The 21755-nt window shown below is 37.9% G+C and overlaps 1 protein-coding gene and 1 non-coding gene across 2 annotated transcripts; one reads left to right on the forward strand and one right to left on the reverse strand.

Moving 5' to 3' along the window:
• Positions 1-7341: 7341 nt before the first annotated feature.
• Positions 7342-7448, reverse strand: LOC127133632 (small nucleolar RNA R71). Its single transcript, XR_007807585.1, has one exon. It is a non-coding gene; the product is annotated as a small nucleolar RNA R71 (small nucleolar RNA).
• A 9911-nt stretch (positions 7449-17359) lies between these two features.
• LOC127131474 (uncharacterized) lies at positions 17360-18313 on the forward strand. Its single transcript, XM_051060394.1, has 2 exons — positions 17360-17941; positions 18050-18313. Exons 1-2 carry the CDS (start codon positions 17360-17362, stop codon positions 18311-18313), a joined length of 846 nt encoding a protein of 281 aa, XP_050916351.1.
• The last annotated feature ends 3442 nt before the right edge of the window (positions 18314-21755 follow it).

A 21755-nucleotide genomic window follows, 5' to 3' on the forward strand; every position in this document is an offset into this window, starting at 1 on the left:
CAAAATCGGGGTTCCCTAGACCCAATATTCTACATTTTTTTGTCATATTAAAATTATTCCAAGAGAAACTTTACTCAAAATGATATTCCAAACAACTTTCATGTTTAAGTAAAGATCTAGTTTTGCTTGGAAAGTCATTTTTTATGGTGAAAGATTTCAGGTCATTTTGTCTGAACCCTAGTTTGGAGGTCAACTTCCCAAGACCATAACTTGCTCAATTTTTATGATATGAAATACATTGAAATTTCATGATCAAATTCAAGATGTCTACTTCAAAGTTTATGTTTAGAGGGAGTTCAAATTCAACTTTAAAATGCATGTGCCAAGAGGAAACATTATAGGTCATTTTGGGCCAATACCATTGAACAAGTGATTTTCCTCAACTTCTAAAATGCATAACTCCTTCATCCCAAATCTAAATGAGGTCAAATTTGTAACCAAATTTAATAAATTTGAAAGAGCTATAACTTTTATGAAGGAACGTTTCTCATTTGAAGTCCATAGAAAAAGTTATTAGAGGTGGAAGAAGTGAACATTTGACTTGGGACTTAGAAAATTTTCAAATATGTTTGATTTCCCAAACTTCCACCTCAAAATTCATCATAATACAAGCTTCAAATGAAAACATGCTCAACATTAAAGTTGTTCCTCTTGATCTCACCTTTCCAAAAAGTCCAATATCATCTCATTTGGCCAAAGTATGAGGGACTTGCGCATGGGTGTATTTTAAAGGACCATTTGGATAATTTCAACTTCCATTTTTCATACACATTTGCATGGACTCCTAACATGATTTCAACATGGTGTACATTGAATTATGGATCAGAATGCATCATCTCATGGTCCTAGTGCACGCCCATGCATCCATGCAAGGGAGAATTTCAAAATTTGCCAAATTTGGTAGTGTGCAAAAAATCAATCTCATGGCCTATAAATAAGACCCTCATTGCTCAGAATTAAGGACCTCATGCCCAAGCTTTGAACCTACAACCTCAAACCCTCACCATTGAAGGATAAACTTGAGGATTTTCTTTGAAAATCGAGTTTCAATTCTCCATTTGTTTTGAGATTGAAACTCCAAGTGTCCATCCCTTTCCTTGATCTATTTCACTTCCATCAAGCATCTAAAGCAAGGCCAAGCATAATTGAAAGTAAGATCGTGTCATTCTGAAGCTCCATTGAAGGTGATTTTTCAGAATTTTCATCTCTTCGGTTCTCCCTTAAATCTCCACCGTTCTTATTGATTTTTGGTTGTCTGTAGTCCTATCAAAGTAGACAAGAAGACTGAGTTGCTTTGAGGTCAAATCGAAGCAACTCAGTTCATGATCCTCAAAATTCAAATCCATGTATCTTTCTATATACTTTGGAATTGGACAAAATTGAGGCTAGATTCGTGCACATGAGCATTTTTCCTTCAAATTAGTGTATCCACTTTTCATTTTCCATTCAGTTGAGCTTGGATCAGTCTAGTGGTCCTCACTAGAGAAGATGACCGGAGTTAGGGCTCCGGTGGTGTGTTGGCAAGGTTCCAACCCTTTGATCTGGTCCATGGCTTCTAATATTATCCATCCAAATTGATTACCATGTGTGTGGGACAGTTGATTGAAGAACATGTGGAACGCGTTTTTCCAACCATCTGATCTTCCACCTCAATTAATGAGGGAGACCAGATAGCTCTCCTTTTTTTGAATTTTTGATTATTTTATTTAATTGCTTATTTTTATTTAATTCAAATTAATTTCATTATTAATCCAAAAAATATGGGACTTTCACCAAAATAATTCAAATATTTACCTCTTTCATTTTCTGAACTAAAATTATTTTTTGGGTTAATTTTGGTATTTTTCATGATTTAATTGTTTTTGTGCATATTTTTAATTGTTTAAAAATACTTCTGACTCTTCAAAAATTATGATTTTTTTTGTCCAACGTCCTCTGACCTTGTTTGACCTATGATAAATATCTTGGTCATTTATTTGGTGTTTTGAATAGGTTCAGGTTTTTGATTAAACATAATTCAATTTAAATGCATTTTAATTTGATTTTTAATTGTTTAATTGTGTAGAAATTATGTTGAGTCATTTTTATTGACTTGTGAAGTTTGACTATGTGTTTGGGCCTTGGTCAAGGTTGATTTGACTTTTGTTGGATTAAAATAATTGGATTTAGCAGATTGATGAAATGTATATTTCATCTCCCAAAATGAATGAATGATTTTAATTTGATAAAATTCCTCCCATGACCAATTTGTGTTTGTCTTATCTCCCCTCCCTCTTCATCTTTAATCCCATTTTGTCCCATCCCTCTCATTGACCAATGAAGTCTCTATATCCTAAGGCTAGTTGGTTTATCAATAACTTCATGTTAGATGAACCAATACAAGTATGGATGAGATTAGGTCCATCCTTTGATCATTTTCTTTTTGTGTGTGGTATGTTTTAGGAGTATGGTCCATTATACCATATCTCTAACATGTATTAACACCAAAATTTATATTTCCCGGTCTTAGATAGTTGGGACTTCTACATAAGCCCGATTATGATTGCTTAACATAGCACTAAATTTTGACCCAAAGGCATAACATTCTAGTAAGTGAGATTGTAAGTCTCCCCCCTTTCATGGTATTTTATGGAAACTTGGCCCTTTTTCCTTCCTTTGGAAGATGTCTTAGTTCAAGGATCCATGCTTGTGAATAGAGGGTTGAGTGTTCTCCAAAGAATGACTTAAACAATTGAAAAGCAAAATATCACTAACATCTAATCAACTAACATTTGACTAACTTTTTAATTTCAAGTCATTTACTTTATGTCATTTAAATTCAAGTCATTTACCATTTCATTTGCCATTTTACATATCATTTAACTTGTTTATGTTAATGCCATTTTCACTTTGCCCACTTGAGCCATATATTGTTATTGTATATATTTGTTTGTGTATGTTGTTTGTGTTGGTGATCTTAGGACCTTAAAGTACATAATAAACAACAAAAAAACCCTAAAAAATGTTTGTGTGGACTGTTGGATTCGATCTGAGCTTTGGACTTAGAATTAGGCAACATTCCCTATGCAAAAGGACTTGGCCAATGACAACATTTCTGAAACCAAGTTCTTACGATTTGAGCTTTCATCTGATACAATTATTGGGATCCACAAGTATTCATCTGCTACATGGTCTTGATGCAAATGTTACTTTGAACCTATGTCTAATGCCTTATTCTGAGCCATTCAAGAAGTATGTCATCTAATGCATGGGAAGATTAAGAAGAAGACTGTGAAGTTTCTTCTTGGATGTGGCTATATTTATTTGATGCCTTGCTCTTCATATTTCTATTTGCTTGTTGATATTGCTTGATTCAAAGTCCAAGGGAAAGTTGGTTTTCTATATGACATTCTTGTCTGTTGGATTGCATCCCATTGGTCAAATCTTTTCTACTCTCAACTTTTAATTTTTTGCTTAGGATTAGTCTCTTCATCTCCTCCCATTTATTAAATTTCAAAATTTCTCCCCCATTTTTAAAATCTTCTTTGCTTGTGATTTCTAAACTTAAACTTTATTGCAAATTAGAAACCTTGGCCTTATGCCATTGCATTTTTGAACTCTTTTCTTAAATCAAACTTGTAAATGAACTTAACTATATTAACTTAAAATTTGAAAAGACAAAAACAAATAACACTCATCCAAACTCTTTTAGGCCCATTGGTGCCTCTTTTAAATTTAAACTTTTTGATTAAAAGTAATTCACTCACTTTGAAATCGATACCACGAACTACAAGGTTTTGATCCCTCATTTTTATGTTGGTACGTAGGCACAAGTCTGAAGGTCTTATCAAACACAAAAATATAATTAATGAATTCTTTACTCATCCCCACGCTTTATTTATTGCAAACATCTTTTATACTAAAACACATGCACACATAAAAAAGGGCTCCCTAGGAGTACCTAGGACACTTTGGGTGCTAACACCTTCCCTCTGTGTAACCAACCCCCTTACCTGTAATCTTTGGCATTTTATTAGTTTTGATTTGAAAACTTCTTATCTTTGGATTTTTTTCGTACTTTTCCCTTTTTCTTTGGAAACAATAAAACTGCGGTGGCGACTCTGGTTTTATTGACGTTTAGTTTATCCATAGCTTAATGGTCATAAATTTACCGCTACATAAATTAAGTGGCGACTCTGCTAGGGAGTAGTCCTTAGTGGTTTTAGCCTACTTTTTTATGTGTATATAATTGTATATTTGATGTTTGCATATTTGTTTATATGATATAATCTGCTTGTTGTGCTTGGTGATCTCTGAGTTGTGAGATAAGTTCTAACCCAAACTTTAGTGCAATTAAGATATGAGGATGGTATAGCCATGTTCGACTTGTGTGGAGTAGTCCTTAACAAGTTGGCTTGAGACCCATCTACTCAGTGGAGACCCTTTTAGAGTTATGGATGTCACACAAGTTATTTGTGGTTCGACATTACTTTCTCTGATTTGGGGTCCGAGAAGCTGAGGACCGTAGAACATTTAACCCAACTTGGCCTATTTAGGACGTAGTGTGGAGACTCTTCAGGTGTAGACTTGATAACAGTTGTTACGCGATACTACACTCAGACGAGTTTCTCTTGAGAATATGATGGGTCGATGAGTCAGTCATCCAAACATATAATATCTGATAGATGGAATTAAGACTCTATATACTTTTTAGAACATGATCTACAGGTTTTTATTCTTAGTACACTCCTTTGGGATGGTTCTTAACTTGACTTCATGCTCGTGACTCACAACAAACCCTTGATTCTTGGCTGATCCCATCAAGTCTTGTCAATATCAATGGAACTTGGGTGTTGATAGGGTGAAAACCATAATCCACCGAAATGGATAATTGATATTGATAATGACTTGATTCATCCCTTGACCTTTGTTTGTTTGCCTTGTGTGTGATCCCTTTTTTGTGATTGTTGCATTCATGCATTCATGCGCATCATAACATTCATCACACGAAAAAATAACTTCAAGGAGCTGAGGTTTTATTTGCAAATATTTTCAGACTATGGATTATGGACGAAGGAAAACTAAGAAGTATAGTTTCAAATGTCCCAATTTGAAAGTGCTAAGGAAGCTATCATATTTTGTATTAGATCCCTTGTGTAAGACCCCAATTTTGACCCTAATATCCCTCATGCTATCTGATAATGCAAAAACGTATCGTATTTTTGGCCCTATATGCACTGCTTTTTACTCGATTAACACTATTTATTACACAATATTTTATGTTTATTTGAAGGTATTCATCGACTAAAAGGTTTACCACAAGAAAAAGGGAAAATAGAAAAAACGGAAAGAAAAAGGCAAGAAAAGAGAAGAAAATGAGGTTTCCAAAGGGATAATGGGCCACCAAAGCAAATGGGCTTGTGGCGCCCATTATCCAAAGGATGTGGCGCCCACCACATTGGGCCAAAAGGAAGGTGGCGCTAGCCACCAACCCTTGAAAAATGGTAGGCGGTTACTACAAGAATGGCGCTCGCCACTCATCATGGAATTAGGGTTGTGGCAACCGCCACAACGGAGTCTCCCCACTTTTCCTACTTTTCCTCCACCCTTTTAGCCACGGTTTCCACTACTCTTACTACAAATGAGGAATGTGAAAAAGATATAAAAAGGGGACCATTCAGACTCGCACAACTCACTCTCTCTTCTTCTAGTTTTCAGTTTACGATTAATTTTTGTTCTGCTTTATTTTTCTTGTAGTTTTCTAGGCAGTTTCTTACCATTGTAAAAGTGATAGTTTCTCCACATCGGGGACTATTACAGTTTATTATTTTTACACATTTGGGATTCAATTGTAAGAGGTATTCATTACCAAAGCTTGCCGGAAGTATTTAATCGAAGATTCAAGATTAAATTCCAGTTCTTAAATTGCAATCAAGGTTTATTATTGTTTACTGTTTTATTTATTTATGCCTCACTGTATGTTTAATTCCCCAATTGCCATGTCTGTCACCGGATCTATGTCTGGCTAAACCCTTAGGGATCGGTATGTAAAGACCGTCGAAACAACGTGATTCAATAAATAATTGGTGTTAGTTTTTATAAAAACTTATTTTTCCGGTTTTAGTTTCTTATTTTAATCAAACTGTTTTTCATACGAGAGTACAAAAGAAACTAAGGTTACGGTCAATAAAAACGAGAGTTTGAGATTTTAACCAGATAGCTAAAACTAGGCATTGATCCTAAATATAGCGAGAGCGCTTTAGGATTAATTAGACTTTATCTATATTCAAAAAGTACTTTTAAATTCAAAATGAGACCTCGAGAGCCAAGCATTCTGGTTTAGGAGTATGGTCGGAGTCAATAAAACGAGAGTGTGAGGCTAAGTACTTTCTATAAATAATTTCTACTGAAGAATATTTTAACCAATAAGATTACACCAACTATCTATCGAATTCCTAAGATTTGATGTATTACCTACCGATATCCCTTATATCTTATATCTTTATCTTTATTTTATTCTATAGTTATTTCTCTTCATCCCTCCAATCTTAGAACAATCATTCGCCTTAGATTTACATAGTAACCTCAGACCATGATACGTTCGATTATTAGTCCTTGTGGGTTCGATAATCTTTAAAACCAAGCGATAGGATTGTGCACTTACAGTCACAATTCACATAGACTTACCAGAGTCGCGATCAAGTTTTTGGTGTCGTTGTCGGGGACTAATTTAGTCGATATCTTAACTCTAGCGTTATCCAGTATAGACTAAGGCAACAATTCTTTTTCCCTTTCTACATCTGTCGAGTGTATGCCAAGTACTCGCTCTCGAGGCAAGAAATTAAAGCTACAACTCGACGAACCCGAGCATTATCTTAGATTAGAACGTCGGATACGAGACTTGATACGGGAACATCGTATCAAGCTAAATCTTCCTGACCTTAACATTCCTACTTCTTAATTAGTTGTTCAACCAGAGATGGCCGAACAAGTGAAAAAATGTCCTCTTAAGTATATGCAATCCCTTCACAAGATGAACCTCATAGCAGTATCGCTGCCCCTACGATCGAAGCCAACAATTTTAAGCTTAAACCTTCATTGTTGTCAGCCGTACAGCAAAACCAGTTTTCAGGTAGTCCCACAGAGGACCCAAACCTACACTTGTCATTATTTTTGCAATACGCCGACATGGTAAAAATGAATGGTGTCAGCCCAGAAGCTATAAGACTTCATCTTTTCCCATTTTCATTAAGAGATAGAGCTAGAGCTTGGCTCCAGTCTCTACCATCCAACTCTATCACTACGGGGAACAAGTTGAAGAAAGTCTTCTTATCCCAATATTTACCACCTAGCAAGACGGCTATGCTAAGAGCCCAAATAAACATGTTTAAACAAAAGGATAATGAATCACTTTTTGAAGCTTGGGAGAGATACAAAGACATGCTGAGGTTATGCCCACATCACGGTCTAGAAGAATGGTTGATAATCCACAGTTTTTATAACGGTCTCTTGTACAATACAAGATTGACAATAGATGATGCCGCAGGTGGCACATTGATGGATAAACCATACAACTAGGCCTATCAACTCATTGAAAGTATGGCCCAAAATCATTACCAATGGGGAAGCGAAAGAACCTCTGTAGAGAAACCTCAACCGAAGGGCGGCATGTACGAATTGAGGAGTCTTGACCACATCAACGCCAAGGTAGGTGCCCTGACTCAAAAGATAAACAACTTGACCATAACACCAGCAGCCACAGTGGCTGCCATAGCACCAAACTGCAAGATATGCGGAGTTCAAGGGCATACTGCCCCATAATGTCAACTCTTGACAGGAACTTCCACAGACTAGGGGAACTATGCTCAAGGAAACCCCTACTCAAATACCTATAACCCAGGTTGGAAGAACCATCTTAACTTCTCATACACAAACAATAATGCATTATATGCACCTAATCAAACACCTGCTGTACCACTAGGATATCACAAAGCTGCCACAAATACTCAAAATGCTCCTAGGAAATCAAACTTAGAAATAATGATGGAAAACTTTCTAGCTACCCAAGCCCAAACAAATAAGGATTTCTTAAATCAAAACATACACACTAGTGAGCAAATCAAACAGTTAGAAAAAAAGGTAGATGCATTAGCCACCCACAACAAAATGTTGGAAACTCAAATCTCACAAGTGGCTCAACAACAGGCACATACTGCTGCTCCTGCAGGCACATTTCCTGGACAGCCGCAACCAAACCCGAAAGGTCATGCAAATGCTATTATACTACGAAGTGGAACAGAACTAGACGGACCGACCGACCCTAGAACTCAAAACCCATCCATGCATCAAGACCCAGGTAAGGTAACTAAGAAGGAAGACGAATAAGAGGAAGATAGAATTGAAGAGGCCGTAGAGAAAGAAGAACCTTATGTGCCTCCACCACCATTTAAACCCCTTATCCCTTATCCTCAAAGACTTGTTAAATCTAAAAGTGTAGGGCAATTTAAAAAATTCGTAGAGCTTCTAAAACAATTGAATATCATAATACCCTTTACGGAAGCCATAACTCAAATGCCCTCATATGCTAAGTTTCTCAAAAAGATCTTATCTAACAAAACAATATGCCTCATAAGCTGAAAGACCCAGGTAGTTTCTCCATACCATGTGTAATCGGAAAGTTTGTCATCGACAAAGCACTATGCGACTTAGGAGCGAGTATCAGTTTAATGCCCTTGTCCTTATGCGAAAGGCTAAAAATGGGAGAACTAATACCTACGAGGATGTTTATACAACTTACAGATCGTTTCGTTAAATTTCCCGTAGGTATGCTAGAAAACATTATGGTGTGCATAGGATAATTCTATATTCTTACTGATTTTATAATCATGGATATAAAAGAGGATTTCAACATCCCTTTCTTATTAGGAAGACCATTCCTAGCCATAGTCGGGGCTATCATAGACGTTAAGAAAGGCAAGCTAACATTCAAAGTTGGTGAGGAAAAAGTCGAATTTACTTTGACACAATTCCTAAAGGCACCAGCTATAGACGACTCCTATTGTCTACTAGATGTCATTCACGAATGCATAAGAGAAATGGAGAATGAACAAGCATCATACTCCGAAATACTGAAAATCCAAACGCCTTCTACTTTTGAAGATGAAAATTTAAGTAAGGAATACCAAGATGACAGCCTAAGCGAATGCCTAGCATTAACGCCTGATCATATGCCTTGCCCAAGGAAACCATCCCTAGAACTTAAGACGTTACCCAAAAATCTAAGGTACGAATTCCTAGACACTGAACTTGAGCGACCTGTAATCGTAAATGTAGAGTTAGGACGAATAGAAACCAAGAAGCTTCTACATGTTTTGAGAAAATACCCAACTACTTTAGGCTACAATATCTCAGATCTAAAAGGAATAAGCCCTTCCATATGCATGCATCGCATAATGCTAGAGGAAGACAGTAAGACCTCTAGAGAACATCAAAGAAGGATAAATCCCATTCTAAGTGATGTAGTAAAGAAAGAAGTGCAAAAGTTGTTAGAAGCAGGTATTATCTACCTGATATTCGATAGTCAATGGGTCAGCCCAGTACATGTTGTTCCAAAGAAGGGAGGCGTCACAGTTGCGAATAATGAAAAAGGAGAACCTATAGCACAAAGAGTGGTTACTGGAAGTAGAACGTGTATTGATTATAGAAAATTAAACAAAGCCACTCGGAAGGATCATTTTCCTTTTCCGTTTATCGATCAAATGCTTGAAAGATTAGCTAAGCATTCTCACTTCTGCTACATAGACGGTTATTCGAGATTTTTCCAAATTCCTATTCATCCTGACGACCAAGAGAAAATGACCTTCACATGCCCCTATGGTACATTCGCCTACCGAAAAATGCCATTCGGACTGTGTAATGCTCCCACAACATTCCAAAGATGCATGATGGCAATTTTCGCAGTCTTCATGGACGATTTCTCCGTATGCGGACAAAGATTTGAAGGTTGCTTATCGAATCTTGAAATGATACTAAAGAGATGCGTAAAAGTGAACCTAGTTCTAGACTGGGAAAAATGCCATTTCATGGTCTGACAAGGAATCATGCTCGAATACATAGTATCCAACAAGGGGATTGAAGTCGACAAGGGCAAAATAGAAGTTATAGAAAACCTCCAGCCTTCGAAAATCGTAAGAGAAATACGGAGCTTTTTAGGACACGCCGGTTTCTACCGGCGATTCATTAAAGATTTCTCAAAAATCACAAAACCATTGACTGGTCTATTGATGAAAGACGCAGAATTCATCTTTGATGACAAATTCCTAGCGGAATTTGAACAACTGAAAACAACTCTTATCACCGCACCTATCATGCAACCACCCGATTGGAGATTACCGTTTGAAATCATGTGTGATGCTAGTGATTATGCTGTAGGCGCATTCTTAGGACAAAGAAGGGACAATAAACTTCATGCTATATATTATGCAAGTAGAAACGTAGACCCTGCACAGATCAACTATGCCACCACAGAAAAGGAACTTTTAGCCGTAGTGTTCGCTCTGGATAAATTCCGTTCCTACCTAGTAGGAGCAAAGATAATCATCTATACCGATCATGCTGAAATTAGATACCTGTTGAACAAAGAAGACGCCAAACCAAGACTCCTAAGGTGGATCTTACTATTTCAAGAGTTTGACCTAGAAATCAAGGATAAAAGAGGCACTGAAAACGTCGTGGTTGATAACTTCTCAAGAATGGAAGGTATTGAACCTGAACGAGTGCCTATAAACGATGATTTTCTGTACGAAAGACTCATAGCCCAATTGGAAAGCAATACAACTAAAGATGCGTTAACCCATAAGGATACCAAAACAAACGAAGTAGTGGAAGCAATTTACACCCAAACCACATTACGATGGTACGCTGACTTCGTTAACTACTTAGCAGCTAGGGTGCTTCCGCCAGACTTGACCTACCAAGAAAAGAAAAAATTCTTCCACGATCTTAAACATTACTATTGGGATGAGCCTCTACTTTTCAAAAGAGGCGCCGACGGCACTTTTCGTCGATGTGTCCCAGAAGATGAGGTAGAAAACGCAATTTCCAACTGTCATTTTGCTCCATATGGAGGACATGCAAGCACCTCGAAGACTTGCGCTAAGATCTTGCAAGCCGGCCTCTTTTGGCCCACTCTGTGGAAAGATGTCCACATTGAGATCACAAATTACGATCGGTGTCAACACACTAACAACATATCTAGACACGACGAGATGCCTCTTAAAGGCATTTTGGAAGTAGAAGTCTTCGATGTTTGGGGAGTCGATTTTATGGGACCTTTCCCATCTTCTTTTGGTAACAAATACATCCTTGTTGTGGTCGATTACATATCAAAATGAATTGAGGCCATTTCCTCTCCAACAAACGACACACAAATGGTAATTAGACTCTTTAAGTGAATAATCTTCCCTAGATTCGGAGTGCCGAGACTTGTCATCAGTGATGGTGGCTCCCATTTTATTTCAAGAATCTTTGAAAAGTTATTAGTGAAATATGGAGTTCGGCACCGCGTAGCAACACCCTACCACCCACAGACGAGTGGGCAAGTAGAAGTCTTGAATCGAGAAATCAAACAAATCTTAGAAAAGACAGTTGCCACCTCTAGGAAAGATTGCTCCTCAAAATTACCAAAAGCCTTGTGGGCATATAGGACGGCTTATAAGACCCCAATAGGAACCACACCTTTTAAGCTAGTTTATGGAAAATCATGTCATCTGCCGGTAGAATGAGAACATAAAGCTTATTGGGCCATTAAGACCCTTAATCTCAATTATACCGCCGCAGGCGAAAAAAGAATATTAGATATCCACGAACTAGAAGAACTTAGACTAGATACGTATGAGAATGCTTGAATCTATAAAGAAAGAACAAAAAAATGGAACGACAATCGCATATTAAGGAAAGAGTTTAAGGAAGGCGACAAAGTACTCCTATTTAATTCCCGCCTCAGACTTTTTCCTGAAAAACTTCGTTCTAGATGGTCCGACCCCTTCGAAATTACCAATATCTTTCTGAGTGGAGCAATAGAGATAAAAGGAAAAACGAGCAAACCATTCATAGTAAATGACCAACGTCTGAAACATTACCACAATGGTGATAACAACGATTTCATTGCAAATCTTAAGTTTGCAGAGCCTCACTCTCATTCGAAAGAATATCACCTACCATATTTATGTCGAGCTTACGACAATTAACAAAGCGCTTGGTGGGAGACAACCCACACTCTGTCTTTAACTATTTAATTTCATCACAAATTTATAATTATTACTATTTCTTAATTTTCATTTCTTTGGTTTCTTCTTTATTTATTTCTCATAAAGTTAATCAATACATTTCTGTATTATTGACCATTACTAACTTAATGCTATTATCTACTTAATTTTTTCTACCTACTGACTATCACAATCCAACAAGTAGATTACATGGATATAGTCTTCAGAGGCAGAGCTCAAAGGAGATGTTTTGAGATTCTATTTTAGAGAGAAATGACAATAACCTTATACCCAGATGGACGCTCTATGACCAAGTTAGGTATAAGAGACAGTGTTACGTTCCTAATTAACCAACTAGGCTGGGACACCTTCGCTATGAAGAGAAAATTTAGTTCCTACAGTAGGTTGACCTTAGAATTTCTAAGCTCCTAGTGCACCTGCCAAACCATGGTATTGGACTTAACAAAGGCCTAATCACCTTTAGGTTGTTTAATATGGATTACCGCTACACCCACAGAGAAATGGCTGAACTCCTAGATTGCCCTCATGGATCTGATACCTTTACCATCATCCAGGAATACAGGCTAGTAGACCATTAATTAGATCTCTTATGGGGTAGCATCACAGGTAACGACCACCCCGAGCCAGACCTTATGCATTCAGAGAATATCCATAACCCTGCGATTTGTTATTTCCATAAGATCCTAGCTCACACCTTATTTGGAAAGGAACAAAACAGAACCTTTGTGTCTAAAGACGAACTTTTCATAATGTACTGTGCATCACAGGCCCGACCTATTAACGCTGCTACATTCATGATAGCTAATCTATACCGTATGACACAAGAGGACTATGGACCAATCTTAGTGAGAGGCTTAGTGACAATGATAGAAAATGCCATCGGACTGAGACAACTGCTTATTAAGCTTACCCCTTTAGGTGGAATTTGACTAATGAATATTGACTTTTGCTTCAACACCGGTATCATTAGGAACCTAGGTCCATATGTGTTTGAGTTTCTAATCAACCACGAAGTAGTACACCTGTTTACACTGCCAGGCCCTAGGACGAGTGTACGTGATAGGAACAATTGGCTCTATGGTTTGGATGGACCACCAGATGCACCACCCTCTCCTCTAGAGACTCCCCAAAGCTAAGACCACTATGACAATTATCTCTCTGATGCTGAATCACATGCCCCAGTTATACCTGTTGCACCTCTCACCGATCATGTTGCTGCCATTGAAGTTGTTCAGACAGATGTCGCCAATCTGAGAGGAGAGATGAGCACCCTGCGCGTGGAATTCCAAGGCTTTATGGATGTAGTGACAGAGAACCTGGATCACATTTCCCAGCACTTCTACTCGTTTGCTCCTCCTACCAGCAGTCGCCGTAATGGCTGATTTACTATAGAGTTACCGATTTACTGACTTTCATTTTATTTTATTTTCATGTTGGAATTTTATTGTTATTTACTTTTACACATTAGGATTTATTTAATTACTTCATTTCCTTTTATTTTAGTAGACAAATTATTTCATCTTTTCCTGTCTTCCCGATTCTTTTATCCGTCAATGTTTCGATTAAATTCCATTCCAATGTAGCATGTTTATTATTCTCATACACTATATTATTGGTAAATTAAAAATTGCATGGTCAAAGTAATATAAAAGCACACGCATGGGAAACCACACTGCATGTGGCGCCCATGTGAGGGTTGTGGTGCCCGCCACAGGGCCCTAGTTGCACCCGCCACAAACACCAAAAGTGGTGCAGGCCACTACAAAAGCCTGCACGTGCAGGCTGTGTACTTTGGTCCATTCAACTCACCTTTATTGTGATGTTCCTTGCATGAAGGTAATGTCTTAATGCCATTCAATCAATTTCAAATCTCTTGGACCATGGCATTGAATATGATTAATGCTATTTATCTACCAATTAATTTTCCAACCACCTCACCTCTATACAAACCACCCACATTACCTCAAAAATTCACATTTTTCATTCACATATTCCTCTCCTCTCTTGCTCCATTCTCACTATATTACACAAGGATTGTGAAATCCATTATGGCATAGATGAGGGAATACGAAATAGTGTTCAGAAACGGCGAGTCGGGTGAATTACAAGAGGAAACGTACACGTCTCTAAGCGCCAAAAAGATCGAATCGACAAGGTATGCCGATGAACACTGTTTATATTCCTTAGGAATTCAAGATAATGTTAACTATATGCTCAATATTTTAAACTTGAATTATTTTCTATCTTTCAAAGACCCTGTCTATGCTCAACTAACATTAGAATTCCTAAGCTCGTTAATCTTTAGTCCCATACCCGACACAAACTGCTCCAGTGGGACTGTCCATGTTTTGCTTATTTAATGTCGGATACGCCCTTACATTTTCCCAATTAGCGGATCTGCACGCCTTCAAACCAATTTGGAGGGTAATAACCGGTACAGTCACCCATAGTTTTGAGGGAAATAGAGCCGCTTTAATTCAAAACCCGGGTATTAGATATTTCTGCCAAATATTGGCATGCACCATTTTTGGCCGAGCAAATTCTAACAAGGTGAACGAAAAAGAACTCTTTTATTTGTTCGCCACATTTTTGCCACAAAAGAACTCTAGTAAAACGAAGGAGTGACGGTAAATTTAATTTAATAATTGCTAATAATGTGTTACAAGAATTTATCCTCCCAAATCCAAATCGCACAGATGTGCGCAACCCATATAATTATTGTTATACTAATGATCTGGTGCCTAACCAAGTCCCCGTGCATATTCTTGAGAATGTAACTACTGGCGGGGACACCGACGAGGATCACATTCTGGAGCAAACTGCTCCCGTTACTGACCCACACACCACACACACTTCATTTGAAAATGTTGCAGGTACATATTCCAGTCAAAGACCAAGAAGAAATGTGGCACCAGCCACTCTTAAGGAGGTCTATGTTGAACTGCTCGGCATAGAGAATTAGACGCTCAACGAGACCTATAGCTAAAAACTATGGGAGCTCAGCAAACTGAAATGATGCAAATCCTACGCCAAATGCAGCATGATCAACACGACTATGCCTTCAGGACCGAACAAAACATGTATGGCTTGATCGATGAAACGGAAACACTAACAATGTGTGTGGAAGATCTCCATAACTATACGCCACCTTACCAACCAGGAAACAGTAGATGATCCACGCGCGACAGCGGATCAAATTGGCGCTGTTGCCGGGGATTCTTGTGATTATTAATCAATATTAGAGTCATAGGTTTAGTGTTCTTGCGTTTAGGCCATAGGTTCCTCACGGTTTTGGCCAATTCACGTCTAGAGTCGAAAAATTCGGTTTTTGGAAAAATTGAGTCCGATCGAAAATTTGTTCCGTCTATTAGGAGTAGAAAATTCACCCAATCTTTTTTCCCATACTACAAAGTAGTTATGGGTTTCCAGCCTCAAATCGCTAAAAAACCCTTTTTCTATTTTTAATGAATTTTTTATTGTTTTCATAGAGTCGAAAAAATCCAAAAAAAATCTCAAAATTCTAATTTTAAGTCATTAGATTAATTTCGGTGTTAGTTTATTTTTATGAATTTATTTTAATCGTTTTCCTTCATTGTGTTTGTTTTTGTTTTGGCTACTAGGTCTTCTTGTTCTGAGCTTTTTGATTTCGATCCTGAGGTAGAGAGAAGTTTGCACACACGTCGTAGAGCAGGCCAGACTAGCAATAGTTCACCACCCACAATTGAGTCTGATTCTGATTCTGATTACTTTCATAACTTGTTTGATTCGGATTCTGAAATTGTTTTTGATATGGCTGACCAAAGAACTTTAAGGGAGTTAGCTGCCCCTGATGTGAATTATAATGGCCTGTGTATTGAATATCCTAAAGCTGACACTCCTTTTGAACTAAAATCTAGTTTGATACACTTGTTTCCAAAGTTTAATGGTCTTGAAGGTGAGGATCCACATAAACATCTCAAAGAATTCCAGGTTGCATGTTCTACACCGTTGAGGCCTGAAGGAATAACTAAAGACCATATCAAACTTTAAGCTTTTCCTTTTTCATTGCAGGGTGCAGCAAAGGATTGAATATATTATCTTGAGCCAAATTCGATCACAAGCTGGAATGCTCTAAAAAGAGTGTTCTTAGAGAGATACTTCCCTGCCTCTAGAGCAGCCTCGATCAGAAAAGAGATTTGTGATATTAGACAGGATAATGAGTCACTTGCTGAGTATTGGGAAATATTCATGAAATTAGTATCTATTTATCTTCAATACCAGATCACTGAACAATTGCTCATTTAGTACTTTTATGAAGGTTTGTTACCAATGGATATGAATATTCTTGATGTTGCTAGCGGTGGAACACTCGTCGATAAAACTCCAGCCGCCGCCAAAGCTTTGATCGAAAATATGTCCCTCAACTCCCAACAATTTACAACCAGAAACAATTCTGTCCAAGCATAGGGTGTGAACGAAATTCAGGTTTCCTCCAACAAAGCTTTAGAAACCAGAATTGGCGAGCTCACCTCTTTAGTGAAACAGTTCGCAGTAGGTAAGACTCAAGCGACAAATCTATGTGGTATTTGTACTTCTCCTGAGCATCCAACCGATACTTGTCCTATTTTGCATGATGAGTCGATCACTGAGTTGCCTCAAGCTTATGCGACAAACCTTTACAATCAAGGCAATAATTAGAACAGGTACAACAACATTCCTGACTTGTCCGCCAATAAATACCACCCCAATTGAAGGAACCATCCCAACCTTCAATATGGAAACCAGCAGCCAACCGAACCAGCAGCTACCCCTCAAGCCACCATTTCTACACCCTCTGGACCTTCATTAGGGGACCTGGTCAAACAACTGGCTGTTAATAATCTTCAGTTTTAACAAAGAACAAATCCTAGTATTCAAACCTTATAGACACAGATTGGACAACTTGCCACCTCAATGAATGCCATGCAATCCCAAGGATCAAACCAACTTCCTGCCCAAGCAGTTGTGAATCCAAAAGGTCCTAATGCCAATGTCAGTGGTAGAAACTGAAAAGAATAAAGAAATAAAAGAATAGAGTTTTGAAAAATAAAAGAATTGAGTAAGGAGACAAAGAGATGGAGATCTTGGATGTTTTTAGAAAAGTTGCAGTAAATATTCCGCTTCTTGATGTCATTAAGCAGGTTCCTAGGTATGCAAAGTTTCTGAAAGATTTGTGTACAAACAAGAGGCGAATGAAAGGTGGTGAGAGAGTCAACTTGGGAAGAAATATTTCTGCTTTTATTCAACCCAAGCCCCATTCTGAAAAAGTTACAGGCGAGCAAAATGTTCCAGCCATCTCTCAGATCTTGCAACAAAAGTGCAAGGACCCGAGAACTTTTACTATTCCTTGTACCATCGGAGATAAGCAATTCGATAATTGCATGTTTGATTTGGGAGAGGGCATTAATGTTATGCCTACTTCTATTTATAATAACCTATGTCTTGGTCCTTTGCAACATACAGGTTTAATCGTTCAGTTGGCGAACAGGAGCAATGTCCGCCCTGCTGGTATAGTGGAAGATGTCCTTGTTCAAGTTAACGATTTGATTTTTCCTGCAGATTTTTACATCCTGGACATGGAAGGAGAAACTAAGTCAAGCAGGGCTCCTATCATTTTAGGCAGAACGCTCATGAATACGGCGAAGATAAAAATTGATGTTGACGATCGAACCATGTCCATGGAATTTGGTGACATTGTCACAAAATTTAACATCTTCGATGCCATGAAACATCCCTTGGAGGAGCACTTTGTTTTTCATATTAAGTTGTTATCTGATTTGGTTGATGAAACTTGTTCTGAATTGTTTTCACTTGATTTTTCATCCTTACATGGATTTGATGATGTATACTCGTGTGTTGATTGTACTGACACTAACATTTGTGTTGTATGTGCTGAGATTGATGCTACCTTACAGGGTGACATGTTTCCTACAAGTGAAGTTGTTGTAAATGAAGTTGTTTATGCAACTGATGCTTTCGACATCCCGGCTCCCCAAAAGCCCCATCCATCGAGCAACCCCCATCCTTAGAGATGAAACAACTCCCGGATAATCTGAAATACGCTTATTTGGAGAGTGATGAAAAACTCCCTGTTATTATTTCTTCTAACCTTGATTCCGATCAGGAAAATAAACTTTTGCAAGTTTTGAAGAAGCACAAGAAGGCAATTGGTTGGACATTAGCTTACATCCCAAGTATTAGTCCTTCCATATGTATGCACAGGATTTTACTTGAGGACGGTGCTAAAACGGTAAGGCAACCCCAAAGGAGGCTTAATCCTTTGATTATTGATGTGGTAAAGAAATAGGTAACCAAACTCTTGCAAGCAGGTATCATTTATCCTATCTCTGACAGTAAATGGGTAAGCCCGGTGTAGGTTGTACCTCATAAATCTGGACTCATAATGGTGAAAAATGAAAAGAATGAACTTGTTCCCACTAGAGTTCAGAATAGCTAGAGAGTTTGTATTGATTACAGGAGGTTGAACCAAGCTACCAGAAAGGATCACATTCCTTTGCCGTTCATTGACCAAATTCTTGAACGGCTAGCTGGTAAATCACATTATTGTTTTCTTGATGGTTTTTCAGGCTACTTTCAGATTCATATTGCACCTGAAGATCAAGAAAAGACCACTTTCACGTGCCCATTCAGTACATTTTCTTCCAGGAGGATGCCTTTTGGTCTTTGCAATGCTCCTGGCAGTTTCCAGCGATGCATAATTAGTATTTTCTCTGAGTTTATTAAAAATTGCATGGAAGTGTTTATGGATGACTTTACTGTTTATGGTTCGTCTTTTGATGCATGCTTGAAAAGTTTGAATATGGTTTTAGATAGATGCATCGAGACTGACCTTGTTTTAAATTATGAGAAATGTCATTTTATGGTTGAGCAGGGAATTGTTCTTGGTCACATAATTTCTGAAAAAGTAATTTTTGTTGACCCTGCTAAGATTGACGTAATTTCTACATTGCCTTACCCTTCTTACATTCGCGAGATTCGTTTTTTTCTTGGTCATGCAGGTTTTTATAGGCGTTTCATCAAGGATTTCATCAAGATAGCGCTTCCGCTGTCAAACTTGTTGAAGAATGAAGTCACTTTCAGTTTCGATGACAAATGCAAACAAGTGTTTGACTTCTTGAAGAAAACATTGACCTCTGCTCCCATTATCCAGCCTCTTGACTGGACCCTCCCTTTTGAGATTATGTGTGATTCTTCTAATTATGTTGTTGGGACTGTCCTTGCACAAAGAGTTGACAAGGTTGCCCATGTTATTTATTATGCTTCTAGGACTTTAGATTCTACACAGTCAAATTACACCACCACTGAAAAAGAACTTCTAGCTATTGTTTTTGCTCTTGATAAATTCAGATCATACTTGCTAGGTTCCAAGGTTGTTGTTTTTTCTGACCATGCAGCCTTAAAGTACTTGTTGAAGAAGCCGGAAGCAAAACCGAGATTGATTCGGTGGATGTTATTGCTCCAAGAATTTAATGTAGAGATTAAAGACAAAAGTGGAGCTGAGAACTTAGTGGCTGATCACTTGAGCAAAATAGAGAGAGATGAAGATCCTTTTCCCATCCAAGATGACTTTCCTGATGAACAACTTTTACTTGGGCATGGTATTACTCCTTGGTTTGCTGATATTGTTAATTATCTTGTTGCTGGTGTTTTTCCTACAAGTGCATCCAGGACACAAATCCACAAACTCAAGAGTGATGATAAATATTATGTTTGGGATGATATGTATCTTTGGAAGTTTGGTAGTGATCAGGTAATCAGGAGATGTGTCCCCGATTATGAGATTGCATCCATTTTGAATTTTTCTCATGCATCTAAGTCGCCGGACATTTTGGTTCTCAAAGGACTGCAAGAAAAGTCCTAGACTCGGGTTTTTATTGGCCGACTATTTTTAAAGATGCCTATGAGGTTTACCGCACTTGTAAAGAGTTCCAGATAGCAGGTACAAATGTCACTCGTAAGAGTGAAGTGCCTCAGCAGCCTATGCTTTTCTGTGAGATATTTGATGTATGGGGAATCGACTTCATGGGTCCCTTTCCTATATCATTTGGTTTTTCGTACATTTTACTTGCTGTTGATTATGTTTCAAATTGGGTGGAAGTTATCCCCACTAAGACTAATGATTCTAGAGTTGTTGCAGATTTTGTCAGGTCTAATATCTTTTGCAGGTTTGGAATACCGCGAGCTATCATAAGTGACCAAGGCACTCATTTCTATAACCGCACCATGGAAGCTTTGCTCCGTAAGTATGGAGTTGTGCACATAATTTCTACTGCATATCACCCACAAACAAATGGGCAAGCTGAGATCTCCAACAGAGAGATCAAACATGTTTTAGAGAAAATGGTGCAACCAAACAGGAAGGACTGGAGCCGCCGTCTTGAAGACGCACTTTGGGCTTAAAGAACATCTTTCAAGACACCCATTAGGATGTCTCCTTATCAACTTTTTTTTGGTAAGGCATGTCACCTTCCTGTAGAGATAGAACAACATGCCTATTGGGAGGTGAAAAGTTGTAATTTGGAGATGCAACAAGCAGGTATTGAAAGAAAACTCCAATTATAACAACTTGAAGAGCTTAGACTAAAGGCTTATGAAAGCTCTAGGATTTATAAAGATAAAGCTAAGCACTTCCATGATAAGATGATTTCTAGGAAGGAATTCTCTGTAGACCAACATGTTTTACTATTTAATTCCCGCCTTAAACATATGACTGGGAAACTTCGATCCAAATGGATTGGCCCTTTTGTCATTACTAACGTTTTCCCTCATGGTGCAGTAGAAATTAAAAGTGAAGGTACTAAAAATGTTTTCAAGGTCAATGGGAAGCGCCTAAAGCTATTTCATGAGAGTTCAGCGCCTGACAATCCAAGTATAAATGAGCTTTCTTTAGCTGCACCCAACTACACTACAACTTGATCAGGGAGTTCTTATTCCTTTCTCTCAACTTCAATAACTATGTCCTTTAATTGAGGACAATGCTTGTTTTAAGTGTGGGGGAGGGAATTCCCTTTTTGATTTGTTTTCTTTGCTTTTGTTTCGTTGTTTTGTTTTGAATTATAAAAAAAAATGCATCTTTTTGAAAGTTCTAGGCTATAGATTAATCTGAGGTTAGTTATGGAGACTTGGGAAAAGTTCACAAAATCGGTATCGTCTTAACACCGTAAGTATCCTGAGTATGGAAATTGTTTTGAATACTTGTCATGACATAACCTTGAATTTTCATTCTCTTATAGCTCTTGAGTAGTTTATCTTTGCAGTCGGCACCATCTCGCACATGCTCTACGTAAGAAAGCCGATGAAAATAAGTGAGTGATCCAAGTTTCTTTTGAAAAAAATATATAAAATAAAAAAAAAATTAAATTAGGGAATGCACCTTCTAAGTTGGGTGACCCTCACCCGGTCACTTAACCAAACGGTTGTGGAACCTACAAAAATAAAACATAATAATTA

This window comes from Lathyrus oleraceus, chromosome 3, assembly GCF_024323335.1.
Source record: "Lathyrus oleraceus cultivar Zhongwan6 chromosome 3, CAAS_Psat_ZW6_1.0, whole genome shotgun sequence".
Taxonomy (NCBI): Eukaryota; Viridiplantae; Streptophyta; class Magnoliopsida; order Fabales; family Fabaceae; genus Lathyrus; species Lathyrus oleraceus.